The 13,065-nt window shown below is 44.2% G+C and overlaps 4 protein-coding genes across 4 annotated transcripts; 3 read left to right on the top strand and 1 right to left on the bottom strand.

Annotated features, from left to right (window-relative positions):
* Positions 1-3: 3 nt before the first annotated feature.
* MCYG_01588 (conserved hypothetical protein) lies at positions 4-612 on the top strand (the record flags this gene model as incomplete). Its single annotated transcript, XM_002848608.1, has 3 exons — positions 4-178; positions 237-354; positions 426-612. The coding sequence occupies 3 exons, from the start codon at positions 4-6 to the stop codon at positions 610-612; spliced, it is 480 nt and encodes a 159-aa protein (XP_002848654.1).
* Positions 613-1,055: 443 nt separating this feature from the next.
* On the bottom strand, positions 1,056-4,282 carry MCYG_01587 (von Willebrand factor type A domain-containing protein; the record flags this gene model as incomplete). Its single annotated transcript, XM_002848607.1, has 3 exons — positions 1,056-1,176; positions 1,322-2,654; positions 2,728-4,282. 3 exons carry the CDS (start codon positions 4,280-4,282, stop codon positions 1,056-1,058), a joined length of 3,009 nt encoding a protein of 1,002 aa, XP_002848653.1.
* Positions 4,283-4,689: 407 nt separating this feature from the next.
* MCYG_01586 (conserved hypothetical protein) lies at positions 4,690-7,080 on the top strand (the record flags this gene model as incomplete). The annotated part of the gene is made up of 7 exons (XM_002848606.1): positions 4,690-5,201; positions 5,259-5,587; positions 5,831-5,978; positions 6,049-6,281; positions 6,556-6,655; positions 6,711-6,844; positions 6,917-7,080. The coding sequence occupies 7 exons, from the start codon at positions 4,690-4,692 to the stop codon at positions 7,078-7,080; spliced, it is 1,620 nt and encodes a 539-aa protein (XP_002848652.1).
* An 821-nt stretch (positions 7,081-7,901) lies between these two features.
* MCYG_01585 (conserved hypothetical protein) lies at positions 7,902-12,630 on the top strand (the record flags this gene model as incomplete). The annotated part of the gene is made up of 4 exons (XM_002848605.1): positions 7,902-8,162; positions 8,220-10,365; positions 10,546-10,619; positions 10,675-12,630. 4 exons carry the CDS (start codon positions 7,902-7,904, stop codon positions 12,628-12,630), a joined length of 4,437 nt encoding a protein of 1,478 aa, XP_002848651.1.
* Positions 12,631-13,065: the final 435 nt, after the last annotated feature.

Genomic DNA, 13,065 nt, shown 5'->3' with positions numbered 1-13,065 from the left:
ACCATGCCTTCCATCACTAAGCTCGCTGTTTTTATTGCAGCTTTGGCTAGCAACCTCGCTCAAGCTGCCCCAGGACAGACTTCCCCCAATCAATCTGCTCCTGGAGCTCTAACAATTCCACTGTTCAATGGATCCAACGTTGTTCAGGCCGGAGTTGAACCATCCGCTGGCAACCAGAGTAAGATTCTCTCTCCGTCATAATTCCCCAAGTACGGAACTAATAATATCGACGATAGTACTTGATACCTATAGCTGCAGTGGATCTAGTCTCTGCGGTCATGGCCTTGGAGCCGGAGATTGTGATGCCGCCTACCGTGTCATTGATCGAAACCACCGCTATTTCACCGGATCTGGGTATGAGCCCTCATCAGATTATTTTAATCTTACGGATATATAATAAAGCTAACTGCAATGGACTAAAACAGAGCCACGCAAACCGGTGTCTGTTATGGAAAATGCGGTATCTTCGTCGAGGGAGGAAATTGTGATCTTAATGGCTCTGAGATGATTGATGGCTACAACGAGCTTCGTCAGCGTGGCTGCAAGATTTGCGGTAATAAAACATACAATGACGGTTGTAGGTTGACTATCAACTATGTCACTGGATGCTAGACCATAGCTTAGGGATTTTCGATGATGTAATAGGTGTGATACTGGGGAGTATATAAGAATATGGCTCTCGGTCGTGAAATATATCTGTCCACTTATTTATCAGTAGTCACATTTTCGTTATGACATGTATATGCCTAGTCAATTAATGTGGCATTCATTGTCGGTCAACTTACTGAGAAAACATCAAGGATATCAAAGAGACAGATGAGATTAACATACGCAAATCAAATTTAGTTACCAGAAGGAGCTTTTTGCGAGAGATATCCAAGTAGATATTTCTGTAGATATCATCATTCTAATTAAAGGCCGGATAAATGACTATACAAACATTCTCTAAGCAAAATGGCATGTACAATGCTTAGATCACTTGGCAATATTGATAACTACTTCTTTCTACAACGCAAGTATCACGAACGAAATTGGAGGCCACGAGGAATAATCAGTTACAACCAAGAGTAATCCAAGATAGTAGTCTCATCTATGTAAGTTTCTTCCGATTCCTCTTGAGCTTCGCCCAAAGCCTCATTGCTTGGTTCATAATCCGGATCTATAACCCAGATCCAACTGAACAGGATTGTGTTTGTCTTTAGAAAGGAGATAACAGAAAAGGCAGTTAGCTAACCACAAGTAAATCAACTTGTAACCGCTATCTCTCTTTACTATCCTATCTGAATTTTTGCATCATATATAGTAAACTTAATCATCACACCTTTTTTCTCCTTCAGTCTCCTCCTCCAAAGGGATCTCCTGGATATTATTCACACTATTCTTCGCGACCAACATGCCTGGATGCTCAACGTTTTCAGGAATGCCTATGTACTCCCTAGCTTTCTGAACAATGAGGAGCCACAGGCCTCTATTGGCGTGAAATCTTTCCTCTAATAATGCCACAATAACAATTGTCACGGCAACGTCCAAGGCATATTCTGCCGCCATCAAAGCTTCTATGATAACAAAGACTTCAGATCCAATATTCCTTTCAACAGTGTCGAGGTTATGGAAATCAAAGCGCCCATCCGCTCTCTGGAAGGACACAATACGGCGCACAAACATAGCAGAATTTGTTGTGGGAAGCGGATGTGCTGGGGGATTAGGGGTACTGTCCATATCAATTGTATTCTGTTCTTGATCTTCGTAATCCTGATCTTCGTAATTTTGATCGCAACAAGGAACCATCATCGGGAGTTCCTGCAGTTCTAACTGTGGGATGCGAGGCTCCAGTTTATGGAACTCAGGAGAGCTTTGCTTGATGGGCACGACGAGAGTGGCACGTAAATAATGGTGAGGCACGGCTTCATCCTGATGTCTGCGGACCGAGTCATCGGTTTTTCGAGATCGAGAACTTTTTTCGGCCGCATTGCCAAGCATAGAATCGGGTTCGGAACGCAAGGATCTGGGCGCAGCTTCAAGAGAGATATCTTCATCAGGAAATCTATATCTACGGGAAATCCTCTTGGACTTTTTTTCTTTAATCGCTGGGCTCGAGGAGTTAGGGGAGATATAACTCTTAGAAATAGCCGCCTGAAGAGGCTCGGTAGGGTGAGCTTTAACAGTAGGTCCACCTCTTGGGCGGAGAAGGCCAAATTTGTCTCCGTCAAGTTGTTTATAATGAGGAACGACTATCATTCCTAACAGAGCCTGGTCTGAGTTGGCCTCCACGGCAACAAAGCTCGTCCATTTGGATACCAATGACCACTGAGAGCCTAACCTTTCCCCTTCCTTCTTTGTCCAAACTGCCCTAGACAAGCTATCTCGGATGCGGCTGTCTTGCTGGATCCAGCTATCTTCACGTTCAAGGTCATGGAGGAGGGCTCTTGCAGCAAACTTGTGTAAAAGGGAATCTCTAATTTGGAGGACCGTAATTGGCACAACAGTACTAAACGCTCTGCCATTGCGTGTAGTTTTGATATTGATTACTGAATTAGGGTTTAGTTGGCCACTCTCAGCCAAAATGAAGATGCGACTTCTCCCAAACGGGCTCAAGGTCAAAGTATTTCCAGGTGACATCTGAAATGTGGGTCGCGATATGGGAGTATTATTTCCTGCGAGTCGTTAGCCTTTTATATAATCTTGGAAAAATAGGGTTTTCTAAATGAAGTAGTTGGTTATGCTTACGCTCGTACTGCGTATCCAAGCCTTCGATATCGATACTCAGAGAAGTCACATGCCCGGATAATGCAGCTCTCAGGACAGCCACTAGACGATCCTCCCAGTTACCACTACTAGTAGCAGGAATAATTTCAGCATATCCGCCGCCAGAGTTTGCAATGCCTTCAACAAGCTCGTGAGAAACGGCGTTTCCAATACCGAGTGCAAAAAATCTGATAGCCTTCTTTGACACTATGTGCGTAAGTCGGACAAAACGGATCGTTTCCTCCAATCTCCAAACTTCTCCATCAGTCAGGACAATTATATCCTTGGAAGAATGGTTTTGTTGCAAAACAACATGTTCCAGAGCAGGAAGAAGATCAGTGCCTCCTAAGTTACTTGAAAAGCTAGAGACATAATACAGAGCCTCATTTAACGTTATCTCAGAGTACGCTCTGGATTGTTCCCACAACAACTGATAGCTTGAACCAAAAGAACAAATGTTGAATAGTGTGGACATGGGGAGGCTTCGTAAATAAAACTGCATCGACGAAATGAGGCCATGAATTTTACCCGCCATAGATCCAGACCGGTCGACTAGAAAAATAATCTCCTTGTCGTCCACAGGCTCCTGGCTTTCAAGCATAAAATCTGGAGGGATCTCTATCATAATGGCCGAGTGCCCTTCGATTGACGGATGGGTCTCGAGGCTAGCACGAGGTTTAGCTGACGCGATAGTGGAAATGCGCAGGACGAAGTCCCTGTCGAGACAAGTATAGCCACGTAGTAATTTAACACTAGCCGTGGATGATTTTTGAACAGCTGGACTACCGGCAACGAAGTCTGCCCAGTGCTGGAAAATCTGTTGTTTAGCACCCTTTTCAACAACCACTTTATGAGTGTCACAGTCAATGCGGCTAATTTCGTCTGCATTAAGGATTTCCACGGCAATGTATAATTTTCCAGGTGCTGGAGCATGTTGATTGACTTCGCAATCAGGCTGACCATATCGAGGGGCAATATATGTGGGGATTGTAAGGGTAATCGTGGATGAGCTCTGTGGTAAGTTGTATTTTAAAAAGAAGATGAGTGAAAGCTCTGCTTCTATTGTAGTGTTTGCAGGGATATTGCCGATTTTGGTGGTGAATATCTCAGGAGTGTCCTGCTCGACAAGGCCTGCGGTGCGACCATATTCACGAGCGTGTTCAAACTCGGCTTGAGCGATCTCTCTGGGTTTAACCTGGCCCTCGATTACCCGATCGTCGCCAATCCTGCACCTGAAATCCACGACGCTCGATCCATAAGGGACGGGGAACTGATATTTTCCCTCTTGGATGTTAACCGGGCTATCATTATTGAAGATTTGGGTGATAGTTGTCCTGGCTATGTCCTGAATAACATGGACCACAACAGAGGTTGATGATGAAGGTAGCAATGCTTGTCTTTGTGGTGTAGGTGATGGGGGCAGGTATGAAGGAAATCCGGGTCGTTCTACTCCAACAGGGAGAGAAATCCAAGATTTTTTCAGGTAGGGGTTTGGCGGTTCCAAGTCCTCAAAGAGGATGCCAGTAGCAGACGCCATCCAAAGTGGAATGTTGAATTATCTGGGGATGTAGACTTGGGAAGTAGGGGACTTTCAATGTAAATATATGTGGCAGAAGGGTTATTATAAAAGAAAACGCCTTCTTACTATAAGCTCTCCAGCCAAACCCATGTTAACTGTGAGGCTGAGCAAAAGGATAGCCCCAATGTATATAACTTGCAAACACTGCCTTGTTTACATGGCCATTGTGTCCAGGGTGTATATATATATTTGCCCCTCGTATTCATGTATGCATGCTGCAATGAGACCTGGGCATGGGACAAAAGGCAAGGCTCACGATAGTCCAATAATTTCTCGAGAGAATAGACAATTTGCATGCCATCTCAATAAAGGAGAAATACAGATGTTTCAAGAATAGTAACCACCAAACCTCCAAAGCCGTTGTCATGACATCTCCAATCAGCGTCGGCGATGTGTATCTGATGGCCAAACTGGCATTCCAACTCGGAAGAGCCTTCACCAAGGGACGCAATTCAGCGCCGGCAGAGTTCCGTGAAGTGGAAAAGCAGCTTTACTCCCTCAGTGTTGTCTTAGAAGCATTCAAAACAGAGAGTCGCGATGGGTCCATAACCTTGCGAGTCGATAAGTCAGCGCTACCGGTCTTATCCCAGCCTCGCTATGGGGAAGATAAAGGTGAAGAAGATGTCCTCGCTCATGTGCTTCGAAGTTGTGAACAGACCCTAGCCCATCTTGAATCTATCGTTCGGAAGTATGGGATTATTGGCAAGCCGAGGGTGTCCAGTGCTAGACAACCTATTTTAGGGAGATGGAACGACAGCATCAAGCATGCCTGGAGGTCGATATCATGGACGACCGAAGGAGGAGACCTGGCGACCTTGCGTAGCAACCTAGCGGTCCATACAAACAGCCTAAACTTACTACTTGGTGTTATCGTCAAGTATGTTATATCTCTTGCAAGTCAAAGGTGTTGGACTGACGTTGAATAAAAAAAAAGGTCCCAAACCGGAAGAATCGAAGCCCGAGTCAATAACATCGACTTCATGCTCCATGAGATCCACGCCTGGTTCACAGAGAACTTGGAGGATTCTTGTTTAAATACTAGGGATGACTTGCGGAAAGGCGCTGTCGGAACTTCTAAGCTTGACTTTGAACTTTATGAAGATGATGAGACGCAGAGTCGGCTTGTTTGTCCGCATGCTGTTCTGAACCCCAATTTCCCAGTCCATGAAGTGCCGGCTTCGCACCATGAATTGTTTGCATGTCAATGTTCAACGCCATCAGATGGCCTGCCATCTCATCGAGCAGAGGTTGCCGGCTTTGCACGTAAGCCTATTCAATACAGCACGTAATTAAGGTGGTTACTGACTTCGGATTGAAACTAGCCTCCCGTTATACCATTTGCACCCGGCTAACAGGAAATGAACGAGTGTTGATGTTATTCAAGGTGATTAATCGAACGACGAGTAGCCTCAAGTCGTTATATATTAAAAGGATTCCACGGTCAGGTTTGTGCATACCCCCTTGTGCATTTTAAGGATTACCTGCTCACACATACTTTGTCATCAGATATGGCATATATTGAAGAGTTAATGGAGAGCCTTACGCTTAGCCAGGCTAAGCAAATGATTCTTCAAGGGCCGGGGACGGTTCTTTGCTTTAGTTCTTCTTCTGGACTGTCTGGGTCTCAACAAGCTCATATTCTTAATTTGATAGGGTGAGTTGCCAAATCGGTGAATACACAGGTCATGAGACTAATACAGATATAGAGACATACAAGAATATAGCAACGAAGTAAAGTCGGTGAGGTTCACGTCTGCCCTATCCAGGCAACGTTCATATGAAAGGGATCATATAGAAGGCATCCAAGTACTGCATTACAAAGACATAGACTTGGAGAACCTCGCCAGCGACGAAGACGTTATACAAGCTCACTTTCGTTTTCATGACCATGCTGAGATAGTTCTATACTATCCTACAAGCCAACCATGTTCTGATATTTTGAAAACAAGAGTACATTGTACGTTCTTCTTTTAGCCACAGCCTCCCAGGTACATCAACTAACACAGCGGGAAAAGTAACATCAGAGACAAAGTGGCATCTCCAACCTAGCCGGCAGGCTATAATTTTTGGGCAGGTTAACTGCATAGGCTATACTGCGAATGAGGAGCCCCATCCAGCGACTGATATAGAAGTAACAATACGGTTCAAGAATGTTGCTGGTAACCCTCCTTTTCCTTTTCTTTCTCCCGTATATTCTGTCTCCATACTGAATTATATGAACAAATTTACAGCCCTTTCAGCCTTTCAAACAAAGGTAAACGAAATGCAGACGGATCTTTTCGTTATAAGCCTTCAATATCCCCGAACTATTGAAAGAACGCTTTTCGCAATGTATGATGCATTCGTTAACATAGCAATTGTCATATCAAACTAATAAAAGGTCTAGTCAAGCATATGACGTCCACACAGAAACATTACATATTGCGGATGCCGAGATATCAATACTCCAAAACACTGAAACCGGAGGTTTTCGTCTGACCATCGTTAGCAGAGATAACTTCTCCATAGTTAGCCAAGAACGTATGTAACCACTTCAATAAGAGGCATGCTGTCATCGTCAGCTAACAGGTCATGAACTGGGGTTAGTTGCAGAAGACTTCTTCGAATCGTTTTCGCCTGAAATGGGTCTTAGTTTTAACTCTCCAACATATATTGTCCAGTTTGACTCGTTTGGAAAACGAACGATATTTAACATTACCACGGGGTTTTCCATTTTGGGCTTCTCGGATTCCACAGGTGGGTTTATATCTTCATAATTTACTGCTTTATGAAATGGATTTCTAATAACTTTTTGCTACAACTAGTTAAGCAGCTTTTCTGTCTGAGCCTAACAGGCGTGGCTAACACCACACAACCTCGTATACAATCTCGTATAGATTCAAATGTTGCGACAGGGTAGCCCTTCACAATCTCTATACTTGATTCCCAGTGTGGAAAAAATGTGAGCAGCCATACACCTAATTATGCAAATCAGACATATCTAAATATGTATTCTGCCTCATACCAACGCTTTGCTGATATCATCTGTTGCGAATGTTGAATTCTGCACGGAGCACAACGTATATGTATTTCGGATATGTCTTGTAACTTTGTGTGCTGATTGGGCAGCTTACACGGCAATGGTATTTGTTACCGGCCCGACAAGGCGGAACCAGTAATTTTCTCCCGCGTTGCTTAATTTTGGTTTGCAAGATAACTCGCATCAAGCAATCATATTATACTCACGCTAAAGTGATAAGGGCCGCCCCAGCCGTCCATTCCCATCCTACAGCCTTGCCTTTCTTCCCAATATTCGACAGGGTTCGGACTTTCACCTCCTGAGGCCCCTCAGTGAGGCTGGACGCCAGAATGAACCCTAATCCTCCAGAAAAAAGGAACTACGAGTTACCTGAGCTGTGATGTTGACGACTTTAAAAGAGGCGGCTGCCCCCGAGGCCTGCCAAAAATCTGCACCGTCATTTTCTGTCTTCCTTGGGCATATCGATATTGTACTCCATTCTACGGAATACTTCATATATTTTAATAACAATCTTCGGCTGTGCTATAACGTACTGCCATTCGTGAGCGACTTTCTAGCATGTCTGGGGCCGAGTCTGCTGATGATGTCGACATCGACCAGATGTGGAGGGAAACTGAAGTTGAATTCCAGAACTTGAGTGGAAACAGCACAAAGGGCCTGAAACAACTTTCCGTCGAAGAAGTTCTTGCCAGCCTTCAGCAGAAGAAAGAGGCGGATGCGAAAACTAACGCAAGATATGCAAGGGTGAAAAATGCTGTGGATAAGACGCTTGTTTGTATCCAAACGCTGGGGTCATTCGCTGCCTCCATTGCTTCAAATGTAAGTTAACACTTTGGGCATACATAGTACGCACCCCATGTTAATGATTTGTTATAGTTTTTCGGACCCTCAAATCTTTGTTTTAGTGCTGTTTCCATGTTAATAACAGCATCCCAAAAGTATTCCAAAATATTTGATGGTCTCTCGGAGCTCTTTGAGCGTATTTCAACATTCTTAGACAGATTCGAAATTTATGCAAGAGCGAAGGTGGTTGGTGTTAAAATTGACCCTCATCTAAGGAGAATTATTCATGACTTGCTGCGCAGTTTCGTGCGCATTTGCGCCCTGTCCATTAAGATATCAAAACATTCAAAGGTTCTTCTGGCCCTTGAAGTATTCAGTTTTGGAAGCGACAAGGGTGTTTCAGCAGAACTCAGCAAGCTTGAAACACTTGTACAAAATGAAACCAAAATGAGCATTGCTTTAATTCTGGAATCCGCAAAGATTAGTGAAGGAAAGATAACTGCTGGCTTTTCTGATGTCAAGTCATCAATTGGAATCATGGATTCAAAGCTAGACAATATTGATGGACACATGGAAAACGTCTCCTCCTTCCTAGAGAAATACGACCTTGCCGAAAGACGCAAAGATCAAGAAGGATTAAGTCAACAACGAGAAGACAAGATCAAAGCCGCCCTGAAAATTGATAAAGAAATATGGAGGACCTATCAGGAAGACTATATGAGCAACATAGTCCCAGGCACCGGCCAGTGGCTTCTCAATGATCCTCAGTTTTCGGCCTGGACAAACCCCAACACCAAAACTCAGCCCATCATTGGCCTCAAAGCAAAGGAAGGATATGGGAAAAGTTATCTATCCTCTGCTGCAATCAGACATCTATACCGGCTTTACCCCCCAGGAAATCAGGACACCCGGATGTCTGTTGCCTACTACTTCTTTGGGGGAACTGCCTTACAGTCTACGGAAAAATCTGTAAATACTGCTCTCAGATCGATTGTCTGGCAACTTACACAGAATGACGCAGTATATCAAAAGAATGTCGCGTCAGTGTGCGACAAACCGGAAGAGTTTGGAAACTCCTTAGAGCTTTGGAAACAGCTCGTCGTCAACTTCTCTCTAAAGACCAACGCTGTTTTCTATATTGTGCTGGATGGTATCGAAGAGCTGGATACCGAAATTGGAAAGCCTCTGGTCGAGGTCTTCCGTGACATATCACTCATGGCAAATGAGGGTATGATGACGGTTAGGCTGTTCATAACTGGAAGGCCCACCATCTTCGCCGAAGCCGAGACAGCACCCGGGGTTTCTCTCTCTACGATTGAGCTTGGAACTCGCAATAAAGAGGACATTGAAATATTTATTGAAATGCGAATGGATAATATGGAAGTCCTCAAAAACAAGGAGAAGCAAGAGATCAAGGAACTGAGAAGTCTAGTCAAAACCGGCCTTGCGAACGGTAGCCAGGGAGACTACTTCCAGTTAAATTACCTATTGACGGAGATCAGTAAAAAACGGAGAAAAAAGGAGATCCAAGAGGTTTTGGAGCATGCTGGCGAGGACCGAGAGGCCACAATCGCCCGTGAAATTGACCAACTGAACCATACCCTCGGATATGAAGATATTCAGGATCTGGTGGAAATACTTGGCTGGGTAATGGGTTCGAAACGCGCTCCTTTCCTTAAAACACTTGAAGGCGTTCTTTTAATTAAGAACGGTGAGGGCTCACTTATGCCACTGGAAGAGCAAGTCCGGAATAAATATTCTTCATTACTTGAGATAGCAGAATATGACTCGGTGATACTACGCTCCAAGGCTATCGGTGAATTTTTCAGGAAACAGACAAAAGAGGAAACAAAAGAAGAAGTTGCAAGGACTGAGCTACACCCAGCAGAAATTGCTATTGTGAAAAGATTTCTTAACAGCGTCTGTGATAAAGAATTATTCGATAAATTCGGATTTGAAGAATTTTTTAAGTCGAAACTTGGGGCTAAAGCTGCTTCAATCCGTGTGAATATGGAAACCCTGAAGGTCCACACTGTACTTGTTGGTATGAAATCTGTGGCGAACGAGAGGGATGAAGAGCTGCAATCTCTGAGGAATTCACATTTCTACTTTTTCCAAGATTACTTGGATGAAATTGACCTGGCACTTACGCAGCCTGCGCCGAAAACTGAAATTGGTTCATACCTTATCAAGCACTTCACCGATGAGGCATATATGAAAGTCTGGTGGGTTGAGGACCGTATGTTCCAACGAAGTTGGTGGTCATATCAGGATAAGCACGTAAACACAATGCTGAAATGGTTTAAGGACTCTGCAGTGACAAGGAACCTTTCTCCCGAAATGAAAGAATGGGTAAATGGACTAATTTCAAATATTAATCCAAATGATGATCTTCTTTGCTATACTGCAAAGTATTTAGCAAAGAAATGGCTGCAAACAGTGAACTGGGAGACACGGGAGCCATTTTTGTGGCTGCTTGGATATGTAACTAAGGTTCGCATCTCTTCCCGCAGTTCTTGTGTATAAACTAATGATTTGATATCTCTAGATAAAAGAACGTAAAGGAGAAGGTAAGCGGGTTACAGAAGATGTTTCGCCCACATTAGAACAAATTTATGACGTGGAGGAATGGGCAAAATCCGAATTGGATGTTTCCACAGCCGATTCGTTATGGGAGGTGCAGATGGCAATTACTCTCCACCTGTTTGGATTTTATCAGGAATCCATTGATAAGTGCATTATTTCTCGCGACCTGGACGCTTCCAATTGGCGTGCCTCTTATATTCAAGCGGAGTCATATTGGGAAATGGATGATACTCACGCCTCGCTTGAACTTATAAGGCCTGTGATGGAAAGGTTCAGGAATGAGGAAGAGTTAAGAGTCGAATACGAAGACAAGTTTTATCTTGGAGTCCTCGCCTTCTACGGAGTGTGGAATACCGATATCAAGGAGTACGACAAAGCAACAGCCGCCTTCCAAGAAATTCATGAACATGATATGGATCAATACGCGCCGATTTATTGGACTTTGGAATTACTAGAAAAACAGGAAAAATACACAGAAATCATGGAAACTCTCCAGGATTTAAAGGGAAAAAAAAATAGTAAGGGCCAAACTCGCCTGGCAGCGATGCATCACCAATACGCAAATAAGGATGAGTACTTCACAAGATTGAATGTAGCTGGATATCATTCCAACAGCATTGATGTTGTTCGTGATTCTCTTTACGAGTCATTGGCAGCGGAAAACACTGTGGCAGTGATTCCATATGTTACCTCATGGCTTAATCACTTTCTCGCTCGTGTGCTGTACCATTATCCGAGGTCTGATGCTGATAAAGCAGAAGCTATCAAAATATGGGCGCATATCGTGGATAAATCTGCCCGCAAAATATACCTCACAACTGAAGCGGATTATCTTGAGGCTACCACTGAAAAGTTAGGGGAGGTATATCTTCACCAAGCAATAGACGCTGGAATCGACACGCCAGATGCCGAGGAAAATTTGAAGAAATTAATGAACTTGGGCCCCGGCGAAAACGACACGTCTAGCCTGTTCAGTAGCCAGAATTTGAAATTCGCTATCGCCCGTTTGCAGTATCTTCTAGGCCAAAAGGAGAAAGCGATAGAAACCTTGAGAGGCTATGTCAAGGTAGCTCTGGACTTGCTATGTGATGATGATGATAGTAATGACTGGGATGCTTTCCTGAGACTAACGTCTGTGGCCCATGTTTGCGACGACGCCAATGCTCTCGCTGCTTGGTCTCTGCTTAGCCCATCTGAACCTACAGAAGAGGCAGAAGGCAAAGCTGGCGAGCCTTCTCCTAACGAAACCACTGAAAAGGAAGAGAGCAGTGAGGTTAATGATTGCAAGGAGCAACCAGACGTGGATGCGAACGGAGGATCTGCCGCACCTGAAGTATTAAATGAGGAAGTGAACGAAGTCAAAGAAGCTCAAGTCATGGAGATAGAGGTCAAAGAAACGGAGGTGAAAGTGGTTGCAGACGTAACAGAGCTGGAAACGACCGTGGTAGGGGCAGGAGAGGGTAATAATAACGAGCAAAAGAATGAGATGGAGGATCGAGACGGGGAGCAGAGGCAACAGAATCAAGAAGATGACAACAAAGAGGAAAACGAGGACGATGGCAATGACAAGTTATCAGGCCCCTTGGAGATGAGATGCGATGGTGACTGTGGAAAGCAGTGGACTTATGCGGACAATTTCTATGCCTGCAGAGACTGCTTAGATGTGCAATTTTGCCACCCCTGTTTTACCACGTTGAAGGCTGGTGTTGTGGACCTGAAGGTATGCCGCAAAAATCATGAATTCCTACATGTTCCCCCCTGGAATGCAGAGGTTGCCAAGGAAGTACCCAAGGGATCTATTCGGGTTGGAGAGGAAATCATCATGATCTCTGACTGGGTGCAGCGAATGCGGGTGCAATGGGGGATTACAGTGGAAGAAGTCAAGGCGGAGCCAAGCGAGGAGACGTCTACTTCATGATCTATTGGATATATATCTTACCTAGATATTTAACAGTTATTCCTTTATATAATGGTCAGACGATAATGTTTAATGGAACGGGGATGCGACGACTATATTTCAACCTCCATTTCAGGAGTTTTTAAGTATTCCACCATTTTTTTGTTGTATCTTTTGCTTTGTTTTATTTCTCCGTGAAGATAACTTCGTGTCTAACAAATAGCAAGAAGCCCAATAATGAGAAGAAACCAGAGCAAGCTCCGCCGTCCATCTTTTGCCACGAAGGATATTGAACTCAAATAGGCGTTTGCCCCCTAACTCCGTCATATGCTTCTGCTTCTGATGTGCATACAGGATCACAATGTATCTTCTACTTCATCCGTCTCGGACAGGACAGGGAGAAGGTCTTGAGGTAAACAGGGATGAGCTGGAGATATCGTTATATCCGGAGAATGT

The sequence above is a fragment of the Microsporum canis genome, genomic scaffold (genome assembly GCF_000151145.1).
Source record: "Microsporum canis CBS 113480 supercont1.2 genomic scaffold, whole genome shotgun sequence".
NCBI classification, from domain to species: domain Eukaryota; kingdom Fungi; phylum Ascomycota; class Eurotiomycetes; order Onygenales; family Arthrodermataceae; genus Microsporum; species Microsporum canis.
This window is presented reverse-complemented; position numbering and strand designations above follow the sequence as displayed.